At 46.4% G+C, this 24,155-nt stretch overlaps 1 protein-coding gene across 5 annotated transcripts in view; it reads right to left on the reverse strand.

The window, feature by feature from the left end:
- Positions 1-24,155, reverse strand: part of lama5 (laminin, alpha 5) — a 76,463-nt gene that overhangs the window by 44,509 nt on the left and 7,799 nt on the right. For all 5 annotated transcript variants that reach the window (XM_076276653.1, XM_076276652.1, XM_076276650.1 and 2 more), the window contains exons 3-6: positions 8,569-8,686; positions 6,139-6,257; positions 5,341-5,511; positions 4,381-4,478 (exon numbers count right to left, since the gene is read on the reverse strand). In XM_076276653.1, the coding sequence (XP_076132768.1) occupies positions 4,381-4,478; positions 5,341-5,511; positions 6,139-6,257; positions 8,569-8,686 (506 nt within the window). The remainder of the gene's footprint in view (positions 1-4,380; positions 4,479-5,340; positions 5,512-6,138; positions 6,258-8,568; positions 8,687-24,155) is intronic.

The following is a 24,155-nucleotide window of genomic DNA, read 5'->3' on the forward strand; positions in this document are numbered from 1 at the left end:
GTTAACTGTGCCAACTGCAGCTTTAAAAGCTTGAATGACAAAGGTGGTGTCATAGGCACAGGCCCAGCTATGTGTCTGATCAAAGAGATACTTCCCAACCAGATATGCACATATCACAAAAGACACAATCAACTCCACAAGAACAGCTGCCGTGAATAAAAAGGGAAAGAATACAGGGAGGCTCACACGGAAACATTCACAATAGCATGGCGACTTTTTAAATCTACTGTGAAAAAGGGGAAAACCAAACTTCAAAACCCCACACTGATTTTTGATATCCACGAGCACTGCACTCGCAATGAAATGCGGATCAAAGGTAGAGAGGCAGGGCTGGGCCCTCCAGTGTAACGCAATACCTTCAGTTTTTTCCTCCATTGTGTTCACAAAAGGAGGCTGCATTCCTGCCCCAAGCCTTGGCTGAGAGACATGAGGAAGTGACCGCATGCTTCAGCTAACACAATTACAGGCAAATAGGATACTGTGCCCGCAAGCTTGGACCCAGGGGGGGCCACAGGCTCAAACAAATGGGGGCCCTACGTGATCTCTCACCGTCATAACGGTTTCAAATGCAGGGCAGATGTTCAAACAGCATCACGTAAGCCCAGTTTAAACAGACCCTGTGCCCTATTAAAGCCATTATCTCTCTCAAGACGCCATACTATATCAGCTCATGCCTTTAGGGGAACAGCAGCAGTGCAGCTCTGACCTTGGGGTGCACATTGAGAGAGTCCCATATGTTGTGTAGGGGAATACAGTATCTCCACTGTGTTACGCATCATGTGGATGACTGTGGTCAGATGGTCGAGACTCAATACAGGTTGGAGGTCGACCATCTGACCACGTGGTGCAGGGACAACAACCTCCTGCTGAACGTCAGCAAGACCAAAGAGATTGTTGTTGACTTCCGGAGAGGTCACACCCAACACCTGCCACTGACCATCGACGGTGCTGTAGTGGAGAGAGCGAGCAGCACCAAATTCCTGGGGGTGCACATCAGTGAAGACCTCTCCTGGACCACCAACACAGCATCACTGGTGAAGAGAGCTCAGCGCCGCCTGTACTTCCTGCGGAAACTCAGGCGAGCAAGTGCTCCACCAGCCATCATGACCACATTCTACCGAGGCACCATTGAGAGCATCCTCTCCAGCTGTATCGCTGTGTGGGGCGGAAGCTGCACTGAATACAACAGGAAAGCCCTGCAGCGCATAGTGAACACAGCTGGAAGGATTATTGGTGCTTCACTCCCCTCCCTGAAGGACATTTACACCACCCACCTCACCCGCAAGGCGACCAAAATTGTGAGTGATGCAAGTCACCCCGCTCACAATCTGTTTGATCTACTGCCCTCTGGGAAGAGGTACAGAAGCCTGCGCTCCCGCACTACCAGACTCACCAACAGCTTCATACACCAAGCTGTTAGGATGCTGAACTCTCTCCCTCCTCTCCCCCCTCCACCCTCAGCTACATAACATCCTGGACATTGGACCCACAATGGCCGCCTGCACCACTCCACTTGCACACTTGTACACTTTGCAACTTGTTGCTGTTGTCCTGAAAACACAACACTTCTGCTGCTCTTACATAACTTGCACCACTATGCCACTTTATTTCTTACTTAGGTCAAACAGAACTACCTCAGCCTCTTATTGGCCTGACTTTGCACTAGTATTTTATTTTATTGACTGTCTACGCACAATTTCAACCAAATTTTGCTGCTCTTATTTTTTCATTATATGTGCCCTCTTATTTACTTATTTACTTACTTTTTTGTTTACTTGAATGTTATGTTTGTCTGTGGACTTAAAATTGGTAAAATATGTCTTGTCTCCACCGTGGGATAGTGAGAAACGTAATTTCGATCTCTTTGTATGTCTGGAACATGTGAAGAAATTGACAATAAAGCTGACTTTGACTTTGACTTTGACTTTGACTTTGACTTTGAATAATCCTCTCCTGCACTGTATGGCCTCAGCGGGAAGCCTTCCAGCTTGAGGTGATGCCCTTCCCAGGGTCCTGGAGTCAGCCATGCACACTCAGGCAGATACGGGCTCTCTTGGGTAGATTTGCTGGGGGTTTGGGTTATGGAGGGGTGGGTGGGTGGGTGGGTAATCTCTGTGTTCAGGAGGCTGGGAAATATCTCTGGCTCTTACCCGCTGCTTGTTGAGGTCCAGTGACGGCCTAATCCCTCATTAGGAGCACCACGCAGTGTGAAAGCAAACGTTCCGGAGAGCTGTTCCTGAGCGGAGCTGTGAACCTGAACTACTTCCCCCCTTTTTCACCCCCCCCCTCTCACCTCCCCTAACTGCACCCCTGGCCCCCCCACTGAGTCCATACTGAAGCCATTAACCCCCACGTGTCCTCTCCTGTTCTCCACAGTCAAAACAGAGACTCTGTGATGGGCTTCAAGCGGCTTGCAGAGAGGAGCCTGACATACTCAAGGCGCAGCTCACGTCAGAGAAGCTGGGGTGTGTACATGTCAAAGGGCGTCTACGCTCGTAATACCCAGACTCCATCTGGCCTCTCTCCCCTCAGCTCCTGGCCTCTGCTGGTGTAGGGGCATGCCAGGTTACCTGAGAGGCAGTGGGCTGGGTTTAGCCAGGTCGGACAGAGGGCAGAAGGGGTCATGTGCAGGTGTGGACGGGGAGGGAGGGGATGACTTGTATCGTTGCTTGATAAAAAAACCTGGCTGCCTCGCACACCCCACCCTTCATGGTATGTTCCAGCCGGCCGGCCGGAGAGAGCTGGGTTAACCAAGACGCGTGTTTTATGTGGGACACTGCTCAGGTGACCCGCCGCCGCCTCCGGTTCCACGCGGAGGCAGTTAGGGTCAGAGCGTCCAGATGTCCAAAGGTCTCCCGTCTTCTCACGTCCACACACTCACACACACACGAGTGTGAACACTTGCGAAAACACTTCCAGGCCTTGCACACATACACACAACACATCAGAGAATGCACGCAATGTACAAAGAAAAAAAAAAACAAAGAGCCAAAAGCAGCACCCACACCGTTTCTGATAAATGTGCATGTGAGCATGTGTTTAATATATCCAGCTTTGGTCCACTGGGTTATGAAACACCTGACACACAGAAAGGGTGAAAAAGGGTGCAGGCACTGATGGGTTTGACACATTTTTTACTGATTCGTATCCCTCCAGCACACACACACACACACACCTAAAGGCCATGGAATCCTAAGAATGACAGGATACAGTAACAAACCGTTTATCAAGGCCCGAGAGTGTGAGATAGCGTGCACGGATAAATGCGATTTCTTCATCCCTAAAATGGGGCTGGTGTAAACTGTTCACTGGAGACCTTTTCTCGCACATTCCCCCTAATCTTAAACAAACCACCTGTCTTTGCTCTGGGGTTCTGTCTGGTTCCTGTCTGCCTGCTCTCTGCCCTGTCGTAAGGGTGGGGGGGGTGAGGAAGGTGTGTGTGTGTGTGTGTGTGTGTGTGTGTGTGTGTGCTGGAGAAAAATCCCTTTAGTTGGCGATGGAGGTGAGCCACCCATCTCTGTTATCGCTCCAGATATATTCAAACAGCCCCCGCACGCTGTGCCACCATCGTTCACACTCTTATCTACAAATCCAGTTCAGCGATGGGCCACCTCCAGGGTTTCACACGGACCCTGCTTCGTCATCCTTTGTGCTTTAGAAATAAATCTAAATAGAAATCTCCATTTTCTTCCTACACGCATACTCACTCTCCATGCTCTGTCTGACATTTTGAATGTATTAGATGGGTGTTATGTGTGTTTTCGGAAGTGATGAGGTGTGTTTTGTGTGTGGGATAAATATACATATACTGTATGTGTCTGTGTGTGTGTGTATGTGTGTGAGTATGTGTCTTTGCCTCATGAGGGGAAACCCATTCAACGAATGTGCAAGCATGTACATGCAAGGGCTAGGGGCGCACAGGAGGATTCAAAGGATTTTGACATCAGTAATGACAGCTTTTTCAAGCACAGGAAGAGCAAAAGAGTACAAACACAAACACACACACACACACACACACACACACACACACACACACACACACACACACATACTTCCCCCCTCTGTTTTTGCATTCTCAAATCAGTACCCTGCAGGGGTAATTCTGAAAAGTAAATACGCAATGATAGGAAATTTTGCATATTGGCAGATTCAGATACTTAACTAGCAGCAGGAGACAACTTGTTATTGTGCTGTGATATTTGATGAGAGATAAGTAAAGAGAGATTTCTCTAGACTGGATTTCTTCTATATTACTCCTAATGAATCCTGCAATAGGTCAACTTGTCAATGGTGAATGTGTGTGTGTCCACTGCCTAACTACACAAACTACCTTGCTTAAATCAAGCAAAAACGACACCAGAGAGTGTTGTGGAAACGTACTTGAAGGGATCGTTGGGGTCCTTGGCGTCGCAGGCCTCGGCATGCCCGTTGCACACACAGCGTCCGCCGATGCTGATGTCTTTGATGCTGTAGTAGTACTGTGGGACGAGAGGAGGGAGCACACAGAGCACGCTTAGCACTCTCATCTGTTAGCGGTAGCACTCTCCTGTAAGTATTCTCCTTAAGGCAATCCATAGATGGGAAACCTGGCTTCAGAAAGTAGAAGTCCTACCATGTATTTGCTCTGCCTGTGTACCTCAAACAGGTGATTTCACTAGCTAGCTCATCTACCTGGCTGAAGAGTTTAGCTAATAAGAATCAACAGTTTTTTTCTGGATGGTTGGAACAAATATGTGGTAGGACTTGTGGTAGGAAGTGGTCGGACAAATATGTGGTAGGAATGCCGGGTCTCCCATCTCTGATGCCATCTATCCAGAGAGCTTTTAAACTATAGCACAGAGAGAGACGCATCGAGCCTTTTTCATGTCCAGATGGTATTCTGATCCTCAACAAAATAACACAAGATTATTCTTATTTATTCTGTTTATCAAATGTATCCAAATTTAAGACAGTAGGCCTGACAAGGACAACTGACAGTAGATGAGTTCACTGAAGATTGGACAAACTGGATAATGGAAAGTTCACTCTGAATGAAGGAACTCGGCCAAGTAAGCAGGCACATACATGTAAATCTGCTGCATGACTGCTAGTAGGAGGGCCTGATCAATGAGCTCATCTTTGTTGGGCTTTTGAGTCAGTTGCTGGCACGTGTGTGTTTGTTTGTCTTCATGTCTGGACATAGTAACACTAGACTCATATTCATAGGCTTATCAAAAGCAATATAAATGCATAGAAAAATATACTGTATTGTGTACTTCCATCTGTGTGCACAGTGTGTGTGTGTGTGTGTGTGTGTGTGTGTGTGTGTGTGTGTATTAGGGATTGTGTGAATGTACTAACCCTGCGTGTAACAGTGGGGTCCCTGAGGGCTTTGCCCATGAGGTGACCCAGTAGTGTGTTCGTGCGCAGGAAGCGCAGGCGGATATTGGTGGCCTTGGTGAAATCCCTCAGCACTGGGGAGTAGGAGAAGTTCATGGCCCCGGGACGCCCGTTCACCAGAGACACCACGATCTGAAGCAGAACACACACAGAGAGAGAACACACACGCACAGGAGTAAGAGCAGTGTTTTCCATCATCAGGAACATACAGTATGCAAAATGCTTGACAGAACTCCCTGTTCTTTCAAGCGCTGGAATTTAGCTTAATTACTGAAACAGCCTTTCACCAATATAAAAAAATACATTGCTAAAATTAAATGAATCAAAACATTCAAAGACAGCAATCAGTCATTTTCTAACAACATGTGTTAAAGGTGATGCTTTTTATTGAGACCACACGTCACAATTTTGATGTTATTTGTACACTACCGGTGAAAAGTTTAGGGTCACTTAGAAATTTCCATCCCACTCCATTATAGACAAAATACCAGCTGAGGTCAGTTGCATTTTTTTTTTAATCAGGGCAGCAGTTTTCAGATTACATTATGTGCTTACATAATTGCAAAAGGGTTCTCAACTGTTGTAGAAATGAAGAAATGGCTGCAATATCTACATTGCCCATTATCAGCAACCATTCATCCAATGTTCCAAAGGCACATTCTGTTTACTAATCTGATATCGTTTTAAAAGGCTAACTGAGAAAACATTGGAGAATGCTTTTGCAAAACAGGTTCGGTGGTGCGGTGACCTCTGACCCACCTCTCCGTTCTCCAGTGGCACGATGCGAGAGTACTCAGAGGTGCAGATGACGTCGTTGTCACTGTTGATGCGCTCGATGGTCCTCTGGCCAAACCGCTCGATACAATCCCTTTTCGAGGCTGTGGAGCGTAGTAGAGAGGGAGGGAAAATAGCACAATGTGATTTATTTGGCAAAATATTTCTGCTTGGTACCTCACTCCCTTACTTAGCTTTTACACACATGTAAGGTCGTGAAAAGGTTTGGACTTTTATGGGCAATTACACGGTAATTGTGCACACCCACTGGGAAATAGGGCATAGAACGAGCATAAATATTAAGCTACTGACACACAGAGAACCGCAACCTGCTCAACAAAGAAAAGTGTAGATACAAGCCAAAGATCTAAATGGGCTGAAAACAAGTAGCCTGCTTAAGCATGGGCCAGGGGAGCTGGTCAACCTGACTCAGCCTTAATTCCCCAAATCCAAACACCCACAGCGCTGGTCACTGACCTGACCTGGAGAAGGGTCAGGGTCATATACCCAAGCACATTTTCTCACGCAGTCACACTGCTTTAACATTTATGAGCAATCACACACACACACACATGCAGGCACGCACTCACAAACACACACACACACACACACACACACCATTGAAATGTGGTGTTTTGCATCTGGTCTTTGGCTTGAATGAAAAGACGTTCCACAGAAACTTTACAGCTTCTCTGTCAGCCACCAGAGAATCAGGATTTATCACCATGAAGTTGACACTCGGACTGCTTCCTCTACCTTTTACAGCAGTTACCTTACAGAGCTTCCTACAGTCAGAGACAAATACTACTCCCAGATGACTTATTTCTCACTCACTCACTCAGACACACACACACACACACACACACACACACACACACACACACACACACAGCTCTCCTTTAGCTACACACACTGGTGTGTTCACAGCTCTGAATAGGTTAAACAGACATTACAATCACAATCCTGGCAGTGCACATAAAAACTTTGGCATAAACATTATTCCTCATATGTGTGTGTGTGCGTGTGTGTGTGTGTGCGTGTGTGTGTGTGTGTGTGTGTCTGCGTGTGTGGTGTGTGTGTGTGTGTGTGTCTGTAATTATGTTGATGTATGTGTGTGTGTGGGTGTGTGTGATGGTACAGGCCTAAGGCCCAAACAGGCTGCTCTGTCTCAGGTGTTGAGCTGCTGTGAGGGGTATATCCAGCTGGGGCCTGTTCGGGCTGAGGTGGGCTGGCAAAAATGCATGGAATGTTCCAGAGACTCCCACCTGGATTGACGACTGCTGCCACCAATCAGGAGACTGCCTCAATCCCACCTACCGCCTGCACTCTTTCCCTCCTCGGATGCTGAGCTTCCAAACCCAACATCCTTCAACAGCATGCTATCAAACCAACACTCACACAGACACACACATGCACTCACACAAACACACAGTGTGTGCGTATGAAAATGAGAACAGGGTCCAATTTAACAGGACAAGATACCCTTCCATATTTTTTCCTTCTTTTTCAAATGTTTTTTGATTTTAGGACCAGTCAGCATGGTGCTGCCTGGAATTACATGGAATGCAAGCCCACCACAATGATGGTGTATAATCTTTCAGCACGGTGCAAGTCCACAGTGTATAATCCTTCAGGGCGCTGATAATGCCAGCACTGTGTGCCAACCGGCTTATCACTCTTTATTGTTGTGCTTGTTTTTCAACACACTCAAACCAGACACCATTTATCATCTTTAGCAGTAACGGCCTTCACTATATGGGGGGTGGGTGGGGGGGATTGCCTAGTCTCTTTCTGTGTTCTACAGTATCTTTATTTGGCATCACATTCCTTCCCTCTCACCTCCTTTTCTTTCCCTTGCTGCTGGGAACACTATGCTTGTTGACGGGCCATTTTTGTGCTGTCTCAAAGGCAGACACTCTATACGAGCGTGCACTAGTCCCCCTTTGACTTGGATACGTCCCTGAATGAGAACGCCTCTCTTGTGTACTTTTTTGAGGTCAAAAGTGGAAAATTCCTCTACGAGGACACGACGACCTGCATGCCAGGTGAAAGTTTTATCTGTAGAAGGCATTTCAGGATGCAGATGCTCTAACAGTACATTTTCATCACTAGGGTTTTAACAAATGTGAAATGTCAAAATAAAGTCTCCTGCAAGACATGCATCAAGTGTCTATATAACTGACAGTATTTTTTTTATCCTTATACAGTATATATACCCTTATATGCCCTTGAACACAATGAATGTTACGCGTGTCAAAACAGCACGTCCCTGCCACGGCTCCTGTGTGTTGCTCATATTCCTCCTCTCACCTCATTTGCATTTTAAGAAGACAGAGCATTACAGCATGGAAACAGTCAGAGAGAGAGAGAGAGAGAGAGAGAGAGAGACTGCATAGCTAGAGGGGCTCTACTTACAGGCGAAAAACTGCCACGGCTGGTAGGTTTTGCCAAAGTCGACGGATCTCTCAAGTACCCACAGGTCCGGGCGAGGGGAGTTGGCAAACTTGATGAGCACGTAGGCCACATGGAAGAGCTGTGGATAACACAAAACACACCAAAATTAATTAATTAATTAATTAATTAATTAATATACAGTATTAATTAATATACAAACCACAATGTAAGTTAAGTAGATCTGAAATGTTGGTATCATACTGATATATGTACATTGATAGGCTAAATGAAACTAGAATTGCATGACAGCAAAAAAACTACCACAATGTCAGTTGAGTCCATAAATTCATAATATGATTTATAATGAACAGCATGATTAAAGAAAAATACAGAGACAAAGAAAATGTAAAAAAAAAAATGGAAGAGGACAACATCAAATAAAACCCTTTTTTAATTACGGACATATGTCTAATGATGTCATTAGTACTACAGGTCAGGACCAGAGGAGGGAAGGGCTTTTCCCTTTCATGGTATTTCTAAGAGAGTATCTTGACATGGACGAATAAAATGAATCAAGGGAATTCACCCCAAGGACTGCATTAACTCAGAGAGCAATGACGGCATGCAAGTGAGCATGGACCAGAACGGACTGGACAAGAAAAATCCTGTGAGACGTCGAACTCAGAGCCAGTGCTCACGGACTTTCTCATTCTGATGTCCAGCGGTGAACTGCTGCCGGCGTCGTCAATAACAGATGTTCTCCCAAGGAGTCTTAATCAAAGTGTGAATCTAAGAGCCTGGATCGCGTTTCAAGGTTTTCTAACGTTTGCTGCTATCAGTCTATCATCAGACAACCCTGTTCACACCGGGCCAGGAATGACAGAGAAAAATGGCAGAAAGAAGAAATTAAAGCGTAAGGTAGACCTGCATGCATTCTCCCTTGGGTTACAAAACAATGTGGAGCCACCACATCATTGCCAAAGTGAGTTATGGACTAATGAAATTCAATGTACAAAATACACTATCCACCAATGAGAGCGGATGTGACCTGCAGCATTATAGTGGTGCAGTTCCCTTGAGTGTTTCTTTGTGAGCAAAGCCTCTCAAAGTGTACAGTACTATTTCATCACAATGATCAAGCATGGGTTACTTCATTATGGGCATAGGAGATGAGGAGGTTCAGAGAACAGGGGATATATGGATTCCAGATTAGTCTGTGTCATAGAGATACAAGATGTCCACTATGGGTGGATGGGAGAGGGAGTGTCTTTTGCTATGATACAGTTGTGCCTAGCACACATCTTCTTCTTCTTCTTCTTTTCTCTCAAGACATTTGAAGTAAACAGCTTTCTGAGCCATGTGAAACTATGAGAATCCCGTTTACTCTCACATACTGTATAGGGTGTATAAGATAAGGAATTTTTCTGTATCACAAAACCAACATAACTTTTGCGTCTGCATTCCTACATTTTGGTCAAGTCCTCCAGTGGATCCATAGGAATCAAGACAGAGAAATACAACAAAGTCAAAACACTATAATTACATTTCCAGTGAAGTATTTCAGGTATTCCACAACCTAAACCCTTGTTGAATGCCATCACCTACCAAACATGACCCTAGGCCTCTTACTGGGAAACAGAGAAAGCCACCCACTTCCTCTGCAAGCCAATTCTTTCAGTGGTAGTGACAGCACTGAATTCCCAAACCCCAAGCGCTAATCATCCCCCACCAGCCCCCTTCTCTCAATCCCGGCAGGTCCTCCACCTTCCAAGCTCTGACCACCACACGGGAATGCTGGGAGGAATGTTGAGGGATTCATTCGTCAGTGTTAGTCACCATACAGTTCAGGCCAAACAAAGCCACATCTGTGGAGGATTTTTGAGGGGAAGAAGACAAGCTAAAGGTGGATGGGGGATGGTGGGGGGATAGTATGCTGTAGGGAGACCTTTGAACAAGGGATCTGTCTTTCTTCCTCCATCATCGAGATGCCCAGAGACGAGAAAGTTGCGACTTTCACCCCAAAAACTTCAAAGGTCGTCCCTGAGAGTCCCATGGGTCGTGCATGCGGGTTCACGAGTGTGAGTGAGCGAGTAGGTTCTCAGATACACACACAGGGGCCTGTGAGTCCACTCCCGGCACAGCAGGATTACGATGGCGCAGGAGATAAAGGAGCTGGCAACTCCGAATGCATACTGTATGTCGAACCGAAGTCAATGTCCTCGGGGTCTATTGCACAGAAAAGAGAGGCCTCTTTCTTTCATTCTCTCTCTCTCTCTCTCTCTCTCTCAGTTTTCCTCATGCATTTCTGAATAATCCCACCCAACCCTTCCTGGCATAGCAGACTGCCTCATAAATGCCACACAGGAGGTGCTGCCAAAAGGGTGTATAACAAGCTGGCTGGCACACTCAAAACACATCCCACCACCATAGACAGCCCTGAATCTGTCCAGCCCCTGTGCTGTCCGAGTAAAAGAGGACAGAAACAGTTTCAGGGAGCTCTGTGACCCCCCCATCCCTCCCAGCCCACAGGGATAAGCGCAGCAGAGTCCTCTGTTCAGTCCCAGCTCCAGTGTTCAGTGGCTTACTGGGCCCGGCAGGTCAAGCTCACAAGAGAGAAAGGCTTAGGCCTGTCCGTCAGGGCCTGGTTACTGTGGTTACGGCCCAGAGAGAGGCCAGGCACATGTGTGATTGGAGGAGGGCCAGGGGACTGAGTCACGTCTCACATAGGAACACAAAACATCTCAGTGAGGCCGGAGTCAGAGTGCAAGCCAATGACGCTGCGCTGAGGTTTGGACAAGCACTATTGTGGGAGTGCAGTGCAGGAAGGGGGCAGGGATGGTGAGGAGGAGAGGATGCTGTCACTTAGTAACAGGGAGTAAGCTGAGACATTTCCCCCACTCATTTGTTTTTTCAAGAGTAAATTCTTATTTACTCTCATCTAAAATTACATCCATAGTACAAGCAAGGAGTGAATATTTTAGAACATTGCTGTTCTAATCAAAAGGACCCAAAAGACATGGGTGTTAATTTGTTAACATTAGTGTCATGTAACTATTTTGCATATCAGAGCAGGAGGGGAGTTGCATATCAATTGCAGTTTTAGTCCTGCTGAGGAGCGGACAGGATCTATGGGAAATGGTAAAAACATGATGGGCGGGGTTGGGAGATGTCATGCCTGTTAACTGTCCACAATGCATTTCCTGTCTAAAACTGAATGTGAGGTTACCTCAGTCTTACAGATAAGCCCTTACACATAGGGGTCAAAAAAACTTGGCTTTACTCGTTGTTTTTAACCACAAGCCCGTGGGGGGTGAGGGAGCCCTTTCAGTCTAAAATTTCGTGGTTGGTCAGGTCATTTCCTGCACAATCTGGAGCCTTTGAAATGCAGTTTTAATTAAGACCCACAATGGGATTAATGGTCTGGAATGTCCACATACTGGGTAATATTATACAGAGAATAAAAATGATTAGTATTCCTATGGTCAGTTGAACAAATAGTCCCATACTGTTTTTATTAAATGAGGGTGTATCCTTACCTCAATTCTCTTCTTAAAAAAAACCCTGAAACTCTGTCTGAAACTGTCTTTAGTTTCCACTCAGTAAACAGTGTCCAGTTAAACCTATGGCCAGTATCCCGCCAGTGGGCTTAATGATTGAACACATTCCTTAGTTAGTTCTGCATTCCTCCTCCCTCAGGTAAGCATATAGATAAGCTCAGGGAAGCATGGCCTTCAGACACATTTACAGAGGGGTGAGTGATGGGACACCTGAGAGGTGGGCCCACATCCTCCCACCCCCCCACCCCTACCTGTTCCTACAGGTTAGGATAACCCCAGGCCAACTAGGGGACAAGAGACCAAAGTTGTGACCAAAAGTAAAGGAAGGGACCTAGTTAGTACTGTTCTAACACCCGAACTAGGTTGCAAACTAGGTGGTCACGCGACTTTGTCGCCTCCATGTTTTTTCTTTTTTTTTCCAATTGCAAAGCGAGGTTGCGCAATGGATTATGGGAGCGAATAAGATGCATCTGATGCATCTTTGAAAATCACTGAAAATGAAGTACGGATCTAGGAGAACGCTTGACTTTTGGACAGCCTTCTCTGACGTAACATCCGGCAAATGCACTCTACCTAGAGCGCATTCTAGGCTTTTGGACGTGCCCCAAGACAAAAAGAGGAACTATCCTCTTTAAAATGGTCAAATGAAGGGCCCTAATTTGAATGATGACCAAAGAGCAAAGTCTTAAGTCTTAACTAAGCTTAATTAATAATGAGGCAAAATCAATTTCCTAATTATTACAGCTTATGCCCGAGAACTTTTTTTTGTTGATGGACTTTTAAAGTACCATTTAAATTAGGGTGCAAAGCCTAAACGTTAATTGATTAAGTGTTGTTACAGTCCTTCACTTACTTCACTCACCTACTTCTTCACCCTTTCTCTCTACGTCATCCTACACCCATGTTCTAAAAGACAGCACAGATATGGGGGGGGGGGGGTTAAAACGTGTCCCAACACCGTCCTATCTGACAGATGTTGAGTGTGATGAAGAGTGAGGTGGAGGTCCGTCCTCACCCTCCTCTTAACCCCAACCCCCGCCGCTCCCGAGCTTCCTGTGCTCTGGCATTCCTGATGGACGGCAGGGCTAATCCCGAGGCGTCAGCGTCAGGCCCAAGAGGGATCTGTGGGAATGTTACGGGAGCGATCCTCAGCAGACGCTCTCGCCCGACATGGACTCGCACGCCCTGCTGCAGAATAATGGGGAGCTTGTGAAGAGAGGAGGAAGGGGAAAGGGAGAGATGGAGGAAATGGGAGCTGCCGTCCCAGCTGCGTCCGTCAGTTCCGACTGCGCCGGCCGTCACCGAGTCTCTAGCAACGCATTGTAAATCTGTCCATCTGTCTGTCTGTCTGCAAGACAGCCACCTGCCTGTGTGACACGGACCTGCACCGCTGGCAGTTCGACTGATATCGGGGGTCACACAGACAGCTGTTGTCCCCACCCCCTTCCCCACACTCCCCGCAGAGGGAGAGAGAGATTCTCTATAGGGTCAGCCAGTGACTCTCCCTGCCGGACTCGGTTTAGGGTTTTGGGAAGTCATGCCTGAAGAGCCGCAGGAGCTCAAGTCATTCCAGGGATTCCAAGAAACGTGAGGCTCAGCATGAAACCGTTCTCTAGCAAAGCGCTGTAACGTGATACTGCCACATGAATATTATGATGTGACTAATCTGGATTATTCTATGGGCTCCCAGCCCAAAGAGATGACAGTGCTCTCTACTTCTTGGAGATTTATGCTAGACAAGCTTTGGGGAAGCAGCTGGATTTTGTGAAGCAACTTTATTTAATCTTTACCTCTATCTTATCTAACTTATTTTAAGTTTTACTGATATAAGTAATAATTAAAAAAAGCAATCATACAAAAAGCAATCACACAAAGTAAAGTCACAGAAATAATGTGACTTTAAAGGAATTCCGTTACTAAGACCTTCCTCACCTGTGTGCTGACACACCCATGTTTATGTGCAAGATCATTCACGTGGTATCAAATTAGCAAAACAATTTTGACTAGTAATTACATTAGCACTAGTTCATGCACAACAGTATGTATGTAATGCCTGCTGCATTGTGTTTCAAACGAATCAAAGCCAAATATTCTTCTTGTAATGTACAAGTAACCTCCTCTGCACTATAAGTAAGACCCTTGAAAAAGGAAAGGCAAGTTGAGTCATGAAGAGGGGAATGCGCGGAGGCCGTATAGAGGATCAAGAGACAGTGTTGTTTTAAGACTCAGGGGAGATGCTGAAAACATGCATACCAGCTCCAGATAAGATTCAGGAACTGATGAAGGAAGATAGACTTAAATAGATAGATTTAAAAAAGAAAGAAAAAAACATGAGGAACAATAAGGCTGAGAGACTAGAGGAGAAGGTCATGGCTGGCAGGGAGGGTTTTTTGCGTGGGCGAGATGAGGGTCTGGCTGTGGTAGCATTAGTCACAGACGAGCAGTGGCTACTGTAGATGAGCGTCTACCTGAGTGAGTGCCAGCGCCAACGCGTGGCATTCTCTAATCTGCGACTGTGACACAACAAAGGGCAGATCGAGGGGGGTGAGGGGTGGGCGGGTACGACTGTCTGCATAACTTCACGCCACACGATGCATTTTTAGTAAACACAAGTGATGGAGGCAGTTAATCCCTCTGCAGCATGTTTTAAATTGTGTTGCATCATATCTGCACACAAAACAGAGTTCTCATGGAAGGTTGCATTACTGTTAACACACATACCCGAGCTTACTTGTCAAAGCTAGTTACTGCAGATTTGAAATTCAATGGTGACTTTGTCAGTTTGATGAATGTAGTGTATTTGTTATGACTTTATGCATTCAAACAGCATGAATGGCAAGAGCAAACAGAGGTCAGGTCACCAGTCCTGGCCAGAACACTCCTTCACAGTTTCACCATCCGGTTGTTAAGTCTGACGTCACAGGCCCAACAGCTTTTTCTTCAAAACGTTTACTAGTGGTTTTCACAACTTGTCAACCTTGTCACCATCACCTCCGTTTTAGTGAGGGTAAATAAATTCGGTAAGTAAAATAGTTTATTTTACTGTCTCTGGAGAAAAACAAGTGGCCCTGAAATCCGTTGGACTCGGAGAGAAAATTATCAGCCCATTATTGCATCACGACTTAACAACCGAATTGCATCCACTCTTGAGAATGCAATGGAAAAAGAGACACATCAGTCTTCAGGTTCGCTGGGAAGAGGGTGTAGGACGCGCTGACATCCATAATTGCACTGCATTTCCTGAGACGCAGTAATCTCAGGAGCTATTGTGGTGGGGGATGCTGGTAGGTGGAAGCAGCGGTTAAGGTATGCATGGAGTGGAGGATAGGAGAGGGGAGTGCTATCTCCTCCAGGCCCTGGGCCTCTCCTTTCCAACCCCCCCCCCCCCCCTTTCCACCATGGCGTCTGTTCACACCTGCTCTGTACTCCCCCCTCTCCCTCTCCCTCCTCTCCCTCACTCCCATCCACTTGGGTGACTCCGGCCGTCCCGCTGTCACAAGGCACTGGGTAATTACAGGTCGCTGTTAAAGAGAGTGGCCCTCCACAAACAGATGCCTGCATGCGTGTAGGGCAATGAGATTTGAGAGTGGGGATTTGTGAATTCCAGGCGGAATTACAGCCACGTTAAAAAAAAAAAAACAAAAAAAAACACCGGCCATCACCTGGGAAACTCAAAGGGCCTCTTAACCTTCTGCTCCTGCCTAAATACACCCTTCAGCCAATGGGCTTGGTCCCACTCAAATCTATGCAATCGCAGAGCCCTCAACCATCATCACTTCACCTCCACACTTACTACAAGAATGCAAACATCACAACACAGACAGTGTGTGATTATTGTGGTTGGACACTATCACTGGAGGAACCAAAACTTGCACATATCGCTACATATCGGAGAGAAACACTGCATCCTACACAGGAACGACTTCTCTGATTCTCTGGGAAAAATCCTGTGGGTGTATTTTTGCATTCCAGATGTTGTCCAGACTCTGCTAATTAGACATCCTTGCTGTTGGCATGTCTTATCCAGTGGCTCTCCCATCTGTTCCCTGAAGGGTAAACTACAGGGGAAGGAGGGATGAAAGAGGAGTGGAGGACGGAAGGCATGAGGGCAGAAAAAGAAGACAGGAGATAGAAGGACAGGGGCCGGCAGGGATTTCTGACGTGAACCACAAGGTGTGAAGGTGAAAGAGAGCCAGAGAGAGAGAAGAGGGACAAGGACGGGAGTAAACAGGAAAAGAAAACCAGCTGTGAGATGAGGAGTCGCCGCCAACTTGAGACCGAAACGGATAAAGGAGGTAAAGAAAAAATAAATGGACAAAAAGGAGAAAATCAGAAAGAAGAGAGTTTTCAGGTCTCCTGCAAAGGCCTTGAGCTTTCCTAAACCAGACTGAGCCAGACCACAAGGACATCAGCTGCCTGCTGCAGACAGAGGGGAATCTTAACGTGGCCACTAATCACTGCTGGCAGTGGACCCAGGGGCTTTCCTACAGGCAGCAGCAACCACGCTGCTTATCGCTCTGGCTTTGCTGCTCGTACATCAGGGCTAAATCATACACATCATTGGCAAGTGTGCCTACTGCCTAGACACAACGTGGCGCACACACACACCCGCACACACGCACGCACGCACGCACGCACGCGCACACACACGAGCACACACACACACACACACACACACACACACACACACACACACACACACACACACACACACACACACACACACACACACCCAAAGAAATTCACAAGAAGTTAAGGCCAACAGATAACAAATGCTTCAGCTGCAGTTGCCTTGGTGTATTAAAACTGAACACGACACGACAGGAAAAGTAAACGATGCATGTGTCAGACTGAGAGGCAAAAATAAGAACAAAAAATAAGAAGCAAGCCAGATCTCCCATTTCATGATCACCAGATCCAAATCCTATCTGACAAGCAGTGGAGCGTGAGGGGATAAAGATCCTCTCATATCTGTGTCTCTCTCTCTCTCTCTCCCCAAACAAGCGCTGCCCATGCAAACCCTCCAGCTGTCAGGGACGGCCTGGGCCCTGTTACGGCACAGGCTCTCTTGCAGTCGCCCAGCGCACCATACTCCAGTGTAACACAACGCTGATGCCTTTATGGGCCAGCTACACATCCGCACACCGCACCATCCACACCTGGCACGGGCAGGCACGTCAGCTCCTTTAAGTGCTGAACGCGTGTGAGAGCTATTGCATAGCTGACTGAGAGTGAGCCCAAGTGGCAGAGAACTATGCAGTACTCAGACAACACCTTTAACAAAAACAAACACAATTACAGAGGTACCAAAAACAAATACAAGTGCAAAGGTAAAATGCATTTGCCCCTGGGCTTGGAGCGGGGCAATAAACATGTTACCCCTGTCGCTATTTGAGAAAATATTAAAAAGAAAAAGAAAAATTTGCATACTTGAGCGACCTTCTTTGATTATGGTGTATTACTACTGTAGTCAAGTCAAGTCAAGTCAAGTCAAGGTTGTTTTAATAGTGCATTTCACACACAGAGGTCATTCAATGTACTTTACATAAACAAAAGCAAACAGTAATAGCAAATGAAAGCATAGAAGGGCAATAGTCAAAGAATGGTTTAAAAAGTAAAGAATAAAAGAGAAATCATAAAGAAGAAATATGAAAACTGTAATCACACCGGTGGTACAAGAAGAGGGAGAGCGTAGTGTTTTGCCTACTAATACTACAAGCCAGAACTAGTACTCTAAATAGCTATGACAAGCCAAGCAATATATCTGTCAATAAATGTGCCATGTACACTGTACTATGAAGACATCTGCCTCCAGTAGACTAGAGCAACCTGTTGTTGGATTATTGTGTGATGCAGCTTCTTCAGACAGTGAGAGGCAGTGAGAGACTTCCCACAATGCTATGAAGCTGACTCCTGAGCAAAATCTATTGTCATTAATGGCGGTGGCAAAGCTGGAACAAACAAGAGAAATAAGGAAAGTGTGGCTCATAAAAAAAAAATCCGGTTCTAAAGCGGAACTGAAATCTGAAGATCTTTGTGAGTGCTACCGAAATGTCCGCTATTGTAACTGTTGGAAATCATGTAACAACATACACACGACAGGGCGTCCAGCCACAGTGATTTAGTGCAGGCCTGCGCACTGCAATCTGTAAGTCATTAGTGTGTGGAGCCAAGCCACTCACTCATGTACATGTGTGCTGGTTGTCCGTGGTGGTCCATTGCGTAAATGCAGTGCATCTCAAACCTTTATTAAGTCCCATGAGGGCTGAACAATTGATGAGCAGACTACCGGTACTTTACTGAAGTTAATTCAAACAGTGCCTGATTATGAGAGAGTGAGTGTGTGATTGTGTGTGTGTGAGAGAGAGAGAGAGAAGGAGAGAGAGAGAGAGAGAGATGGAGAGAAGGGAAAGAGAGAGAGTGAATGTGAGTGTGTTCACTGAATTAACAACTCACTCATGCCATGCATGTACAAAATAGGCCATGATTAACCTCTGGTTGCTCAGCAACTGGACCACAGGGTTCAAAGGCTGGAGTTCCATAAGAACCCATCGACAACCTGACAACCATAAACAATGTGACAAAACCCCCGCACCCCAACCCCTCCAAACAGCCTCCCCTCCAGTTTATAGTTCATGCCGAACATTTAGCCTAAGTACCCCTGCTCCTTGGGCAAATGAAACATTCCTGTTACCAATGGTAACAGCACTACAAGCTTTTGACCTGCACCATGGGTGTCATGGAGCCTCTGTCTGGCCTTGGGGCCTGTGAGGAGGTTCCTTTATGACTGCAGGAACGGCGCACTGGATTTATGTGACCTGCTCCTCTCTCTGATCCCCTTTCTCAGTGCGTTTCCTCGACTCATCTGTTTATCTTAGGATGGATTGATTGCTCTCCGCTTGTCACTGGGTCACTCTTCTCAGCCCCGGCTTGTTTAAAGCACTGTACATACAAATCTTCCTACAAGACACATTCTCGAGGCATGTTTAGGGATTCTCAGAGTGTATTTTTAAAGGAACATTTTCTTCTGTATAATACTTCGCTAGTAAGCTAGTTCTATTTTTATTTCACACTCTGTAAATATACCCTTTGTCGAATTGAGTCTACAGTCTGCTTGTAATTTTTCACACAGACACCTAGATGAGATCATAAGTGATTGACTAGCAGGAATGCTAATGGCTCACTGGAGATGTACTGATTAACTAAAGAAAATCCCTTCTTAGAACCCATAAACCCCACTGGGGCTGAGGATGAGATGCTGATAAAGGGGCATGAAGGTGCTTCCAGGGGCAATAGCCCAGTCTTCTCCTCACCTTCCCAGACTCAACGGGACATGCTGGGGCAAGTGAAGGGGCCCGGCCCTCACCCCCAGGGCTCCAGAGCCTGAGAGAGGGGAATTGATTGCCCCCAGCCTCCACAGGGCGAAGGAGGAGTGGTAATACTCTACAACCCACCACCCTCCCCCCCCCCCCCCCGCAAGTGAAGAGCCCACTTGAGCTCACAGCCCCCCTTCAAGAAATGCCAAATATGCCATTGAAAGGATGAGGCAGACGAAGCAGGGCTCAAACAACAGCTAGTGTTGACCCGGCAAAAACAAACATTTACCCTCGCATTAACGAGGGCAGCCCTCTATTCCCTTTCTCTCCCTTGTTCCGTTCTTTTCTTCCTCCATCTCTACACAACCATGAGCCCTTGGGCCTACCAGGCAGGAACAACTCATTCGGAATTTAGTGTGAAATAATAAGGACAATCACCACTTGGTGACTGACGGAAACATGCTGAAAAGGGACATTCAAGATTTCCAAATCCCACTGTCCAGTAACATTTGGTCACTTTATTGTGCAGTAAGCTGGTCAGACTGGTGGGAGGACATGCTGGATGAGACCATTCACGTCTATTTTCAGATAATGTCCTTCCTGAGCAGAAAGAAACCTTTGTAAAAGGACAGAACATATTAGCATGAAACTATTTCTGTCACGATTTGTGGTAGATCGTGGCAGGGATTATATCACTTGTACTGATGACGCATGTCAGAGAGGTAATGACTTGGATAAAAGCGGGCAAAAAAATATCGCATCATCATAATGGCACCATTATAATAATTACTGGATTGGGCTTCTAATTATAGTTGTCATTTGAGCGCTGATATAGAAACAGAGCTCAACAGCGCTATGCACATTTCCCAAAAAATGAAAAATAGACGACCAGAACAGCCGGGGCCTGTTATCCATCAGCTGCTGGAGCTTGACGAAAACACAAGGTCAATAGCTCTCTGTCGTCTCTAAACACTCCCCACCAGATCATCGCCCTCTGTCAGTCAGTGCCACCGGAAAAATAACTCAAAACCACGGCGGAACGACAGCTACACAGCCCATTTCACAAGACCCAAACAGCCATACCCATAGATCCTCCCCTATAGACCACCCCCCCCCCCCCCAAGACCGTGTCAAGCACAAGGTGCTGTAGGTTTGAAAAGGTCACACACACACACACACACACACACACACACACACACACACACACACACACACACACACACACACACACACACACACACACACACTCAGTCTTTACATGCCCCGTTTGAGAGTGCCGTTTCTTTTGACGACACCTTCTCGCCTCGGCCTGTGGGTTTGTGAGAATAATCTCCAGAGCTGACGCCTCCGGCAGAATGTTATCAAGCCCAACATGGACAGATAAGGAGGGCCACTGCCTGCCCTGTTTGCCCACGTCGCTGAGAACCAGCAGGGCCTCTCTTTGTTTTAGCCTTTATCACACAAGGGCTTTAAGGGCATCAGACATAGACACACGCGTGCGAAAGGACAGACACACACACACACACACAGACACACACACACACACACACACACACACACACACACACACACACACACACACACACACACACACACACACACACACACACACATACTCGCACAACCAGAAGAGAGCAAAGAAGAAAAGTAAACTTCCATTTGTATGGGCTGGAGGTGGGGGTGGGGTGGTGGGGTGTGTGTGGGGGGGGGTGCTACTGCCCCTCACCCTTAGAGAAGGAGAATGTGACATTTGGGAAGGCTGTGGAGCGTGCCTCAACCTGCGCTGGGGCCAGTACCTGGTGCAGTTTCAGCACTGACGCCAAAATTCCCTTCTAGGACCCCTTACCCTAAAATCAGACTGAGGAAGAGGGAAACCTATTCATATTCTAATTCCACAATGACAATGACAATGGAATGGAATGGAAAGGAATGACAGGAGAATCTCATTGTTCACAATTACGCCTTATCACTCCAATCAACAGACACAGTATAAATGTCTTCCTACTGCCAACAAGCCTGCTAGCTTGGGAGGAGACAAATTATCTCCAAATGGGTTGCATTTGTATTTAACTTATATAAAGAATATTCAGTTCAACTGCCAAGTTTCCTGTGTGAGATTGAACCTCTCTATCTACGATTCTGTAATTTTCCACTGGTTTCCAGTGAGCCCAACTGTGACGTCCAACTCCTCTCCTTTTATGCGGCTTAATTGCTAACGAACCCTCCCCTCTGCTCTCCGCTCCCACACGTAACCTCTTATATTGGTCTACTCCTCTTCCCCTGAGCTTCCCACAGTTCAAACAGTTTTACTGTTTCCCTCAAGAGGCCAAGGCACCCTTTATCTCCACTCTGCTTTTTTAAAAAAAATGCTATTGATGTATTGGCCCAATATTTGCATGAGGAGTGGACGAAACTCCAGATGACCCCAACAGTGGTGGCAACAACAGCAGCTGCACCCATGGTAGATAGTGGGTGACTCTAGTACTAGAGTTGGCCCTGACATGTCCAGCCGATCTATGCCAGACCAGGGCCAAAGTCAGACAAAAGACAGCTACTATCTGGCATGACAATGCGGATGATAAAGGATGATTTACATGATGTCCAGAACTAAGGAACACTCCATGAGCTTGCAAGTTATTTATAAAACTACAGATGATAAAAATAGAATTGGCGTAGTGTTAGACTTTCATCACCAATAGTTTGCATCCCCACTGGTCTACTCCCTCAGCTACTATCTGGCATGGCTATGAGGATGATGAAGAGTTTCCTGTTTAAAAGTAAGAAGCATACGAGTGAAGAGGAAAAGACTGGAGAAGAGGGAGCTCAAGTAGAGGGTCAGTGAGTGCACACCTGTAAAGTGAAGTCTTGAGTGACATTTTATGTTGAAACGAGCCCTAACCCTACAGGTGGAGCACGGGGTACACCAGGCACGCAACTGAAGCATTCCATTTGCGGAGCGTTAAAAAGAGTTTTTAGAAGACTGGTCTAATTTTTTCAAATGTACAGGCAGCTATCACATCTGGTGTAGCCAGTTCCATTGATTATAGAGGAAGCTTATTGTTGCAGCATACGGTCTGCAAACAGAACGCTGCAGTTACGGGCCTGGTGTAGCCTGCCGGTTATTCTTTATGCCATGTTTTAACAATGAGCTACAAACAATATGTTGTGCATGTTAGCAATCAATGTTAATGCTAAGGTATTTCCATATAATTGTTTGGTTGTTTGCTTTTGGATGTAACACAATAGGACTGGTAAGACATTCTGGAGAGCTGTAGACAAACCGCAAAATAACAGGTCTCAGACAAAACCATGGCCTCAGTAATGGTGAAACGGCTTGGTATTAAAATAGTCTATAATGAACACCATTGGAAGAGAACACAAAAGAAAGCTTGTAGAGTTTATATTTATTGAGCTCAACTGCAACCAGGATGCCTACTGCTTTCACACCTCACCCATTTTAAGCAGCTGGACAGGCTCCTAAGAGGAGCTGTCTGAAGCACGCAGTGACCACATATGGGTCAAGTGATACTACGTAAACACTGTCCTGCGACACCACATTTCAAAAACTTAACTCACTGGTTCAAGAGTATGACATGCAGATGGATGGAAAAGTGCAACACAGAAATGCCCCAGACATTATATTTAGTCTTGTTGTCAAGATTAAAACACACCTCTGAGGCATTTACTTGATGTCCAGAGTTAAGGAACACTCCAGCTTGCCATGAGCTTGCGAGTTATTTATGAAAGTACAGATCAAATCATAAAAATAGAATTGGAGTTAGTGTTAGATTTTCTTCACCAATAGTTTGCATCCCCCTGGTCTACACCCTCTCCCCAAGGATCCCCCTTTGGCAGCGGGACAAGGCAGTTGCCAGGGCTGGAAGTGGCTTAATCTGCAGACTTTATTTGTTCTCGCGGCTGGACTAATGCACAGGAAATACACTTTAATGCCTTGCACACTGAGAGCCTTGCTGCCACAACACTGGTGAGGAAGACTCTACAGAGGCATAGAGCAGTGCAGTGGGAGTGGATCTTTGCTGCTTTAGGAGGGGGCTCTCCACATAGATGCCAAGCGGCAGCAGCTCGTTTACGCAGCTGCTGGAGCAACAGCAAGACCGTGTCAAGCACAAGGTGCTGTAGGTTTGAAAAGGTCACACACACACACACACACACACACACACACACACACACACACACACACACACACACACACACACACACACACACACACACACACACACAGAAATGAGGTCCCTTGCATGTTTCCACATGCGCACATATACTCACTGAACTGCACAAGAATGCATGTAATAGCTTAATAAATGACAGAGTGGTACCTCACTTACAAAAACCTCTCCAGTCATATGTGTATATCCCTCCCAATTACCCACTCCCTCATCTCCCCCTCTCTCTCTCTCTTGCTCTCTCTCTCTCACTCTCTGCCTTTTGCAGGCCGATGGTGGTACTACGGTACTACTTGAGCAGTGAGTAGCCCTTCAGAGTAGATGTATGTGTTTGGGTTTTAAATAGGGTCCCTCAGGAGAGACAGCAGAGGAGTCGGGGGCCGAGAGTGGAGCTGCAAGACCAGAGCAGTCAGAACAAGCACACTACATGACAGATCTACTGACCTGTACAGCCACACAGTACAGTGGAGTAGAGGGGGCTAAATATATGTATGTGAGTGTGCGTGTGTAGAGGGATTTTATGTGTGTGTGTGCCCGTGTGTGTGTGTGTG

The sequence above is a fragment of the Alosa pseudoharengus genome, unplaced genomic scaffold (assembly GCF_046254945.1).
Source record: "Alosa pseudoharengus isolate Yale_2024_CS ecotype anadromous, Long Island Sound unplaced genomic scaffold, YU_APseudo_1.1 YU_APseudo_1.1_scf_9, whole genome shotgun sequence".
In the NCBI taxonomy this organism is placed as follows: Eukaryota; Metazoa; Chordata; class Actinopteri; order Clupeiformes; family Clupeidae; genus Alosa; species Alosa pseudoharengus.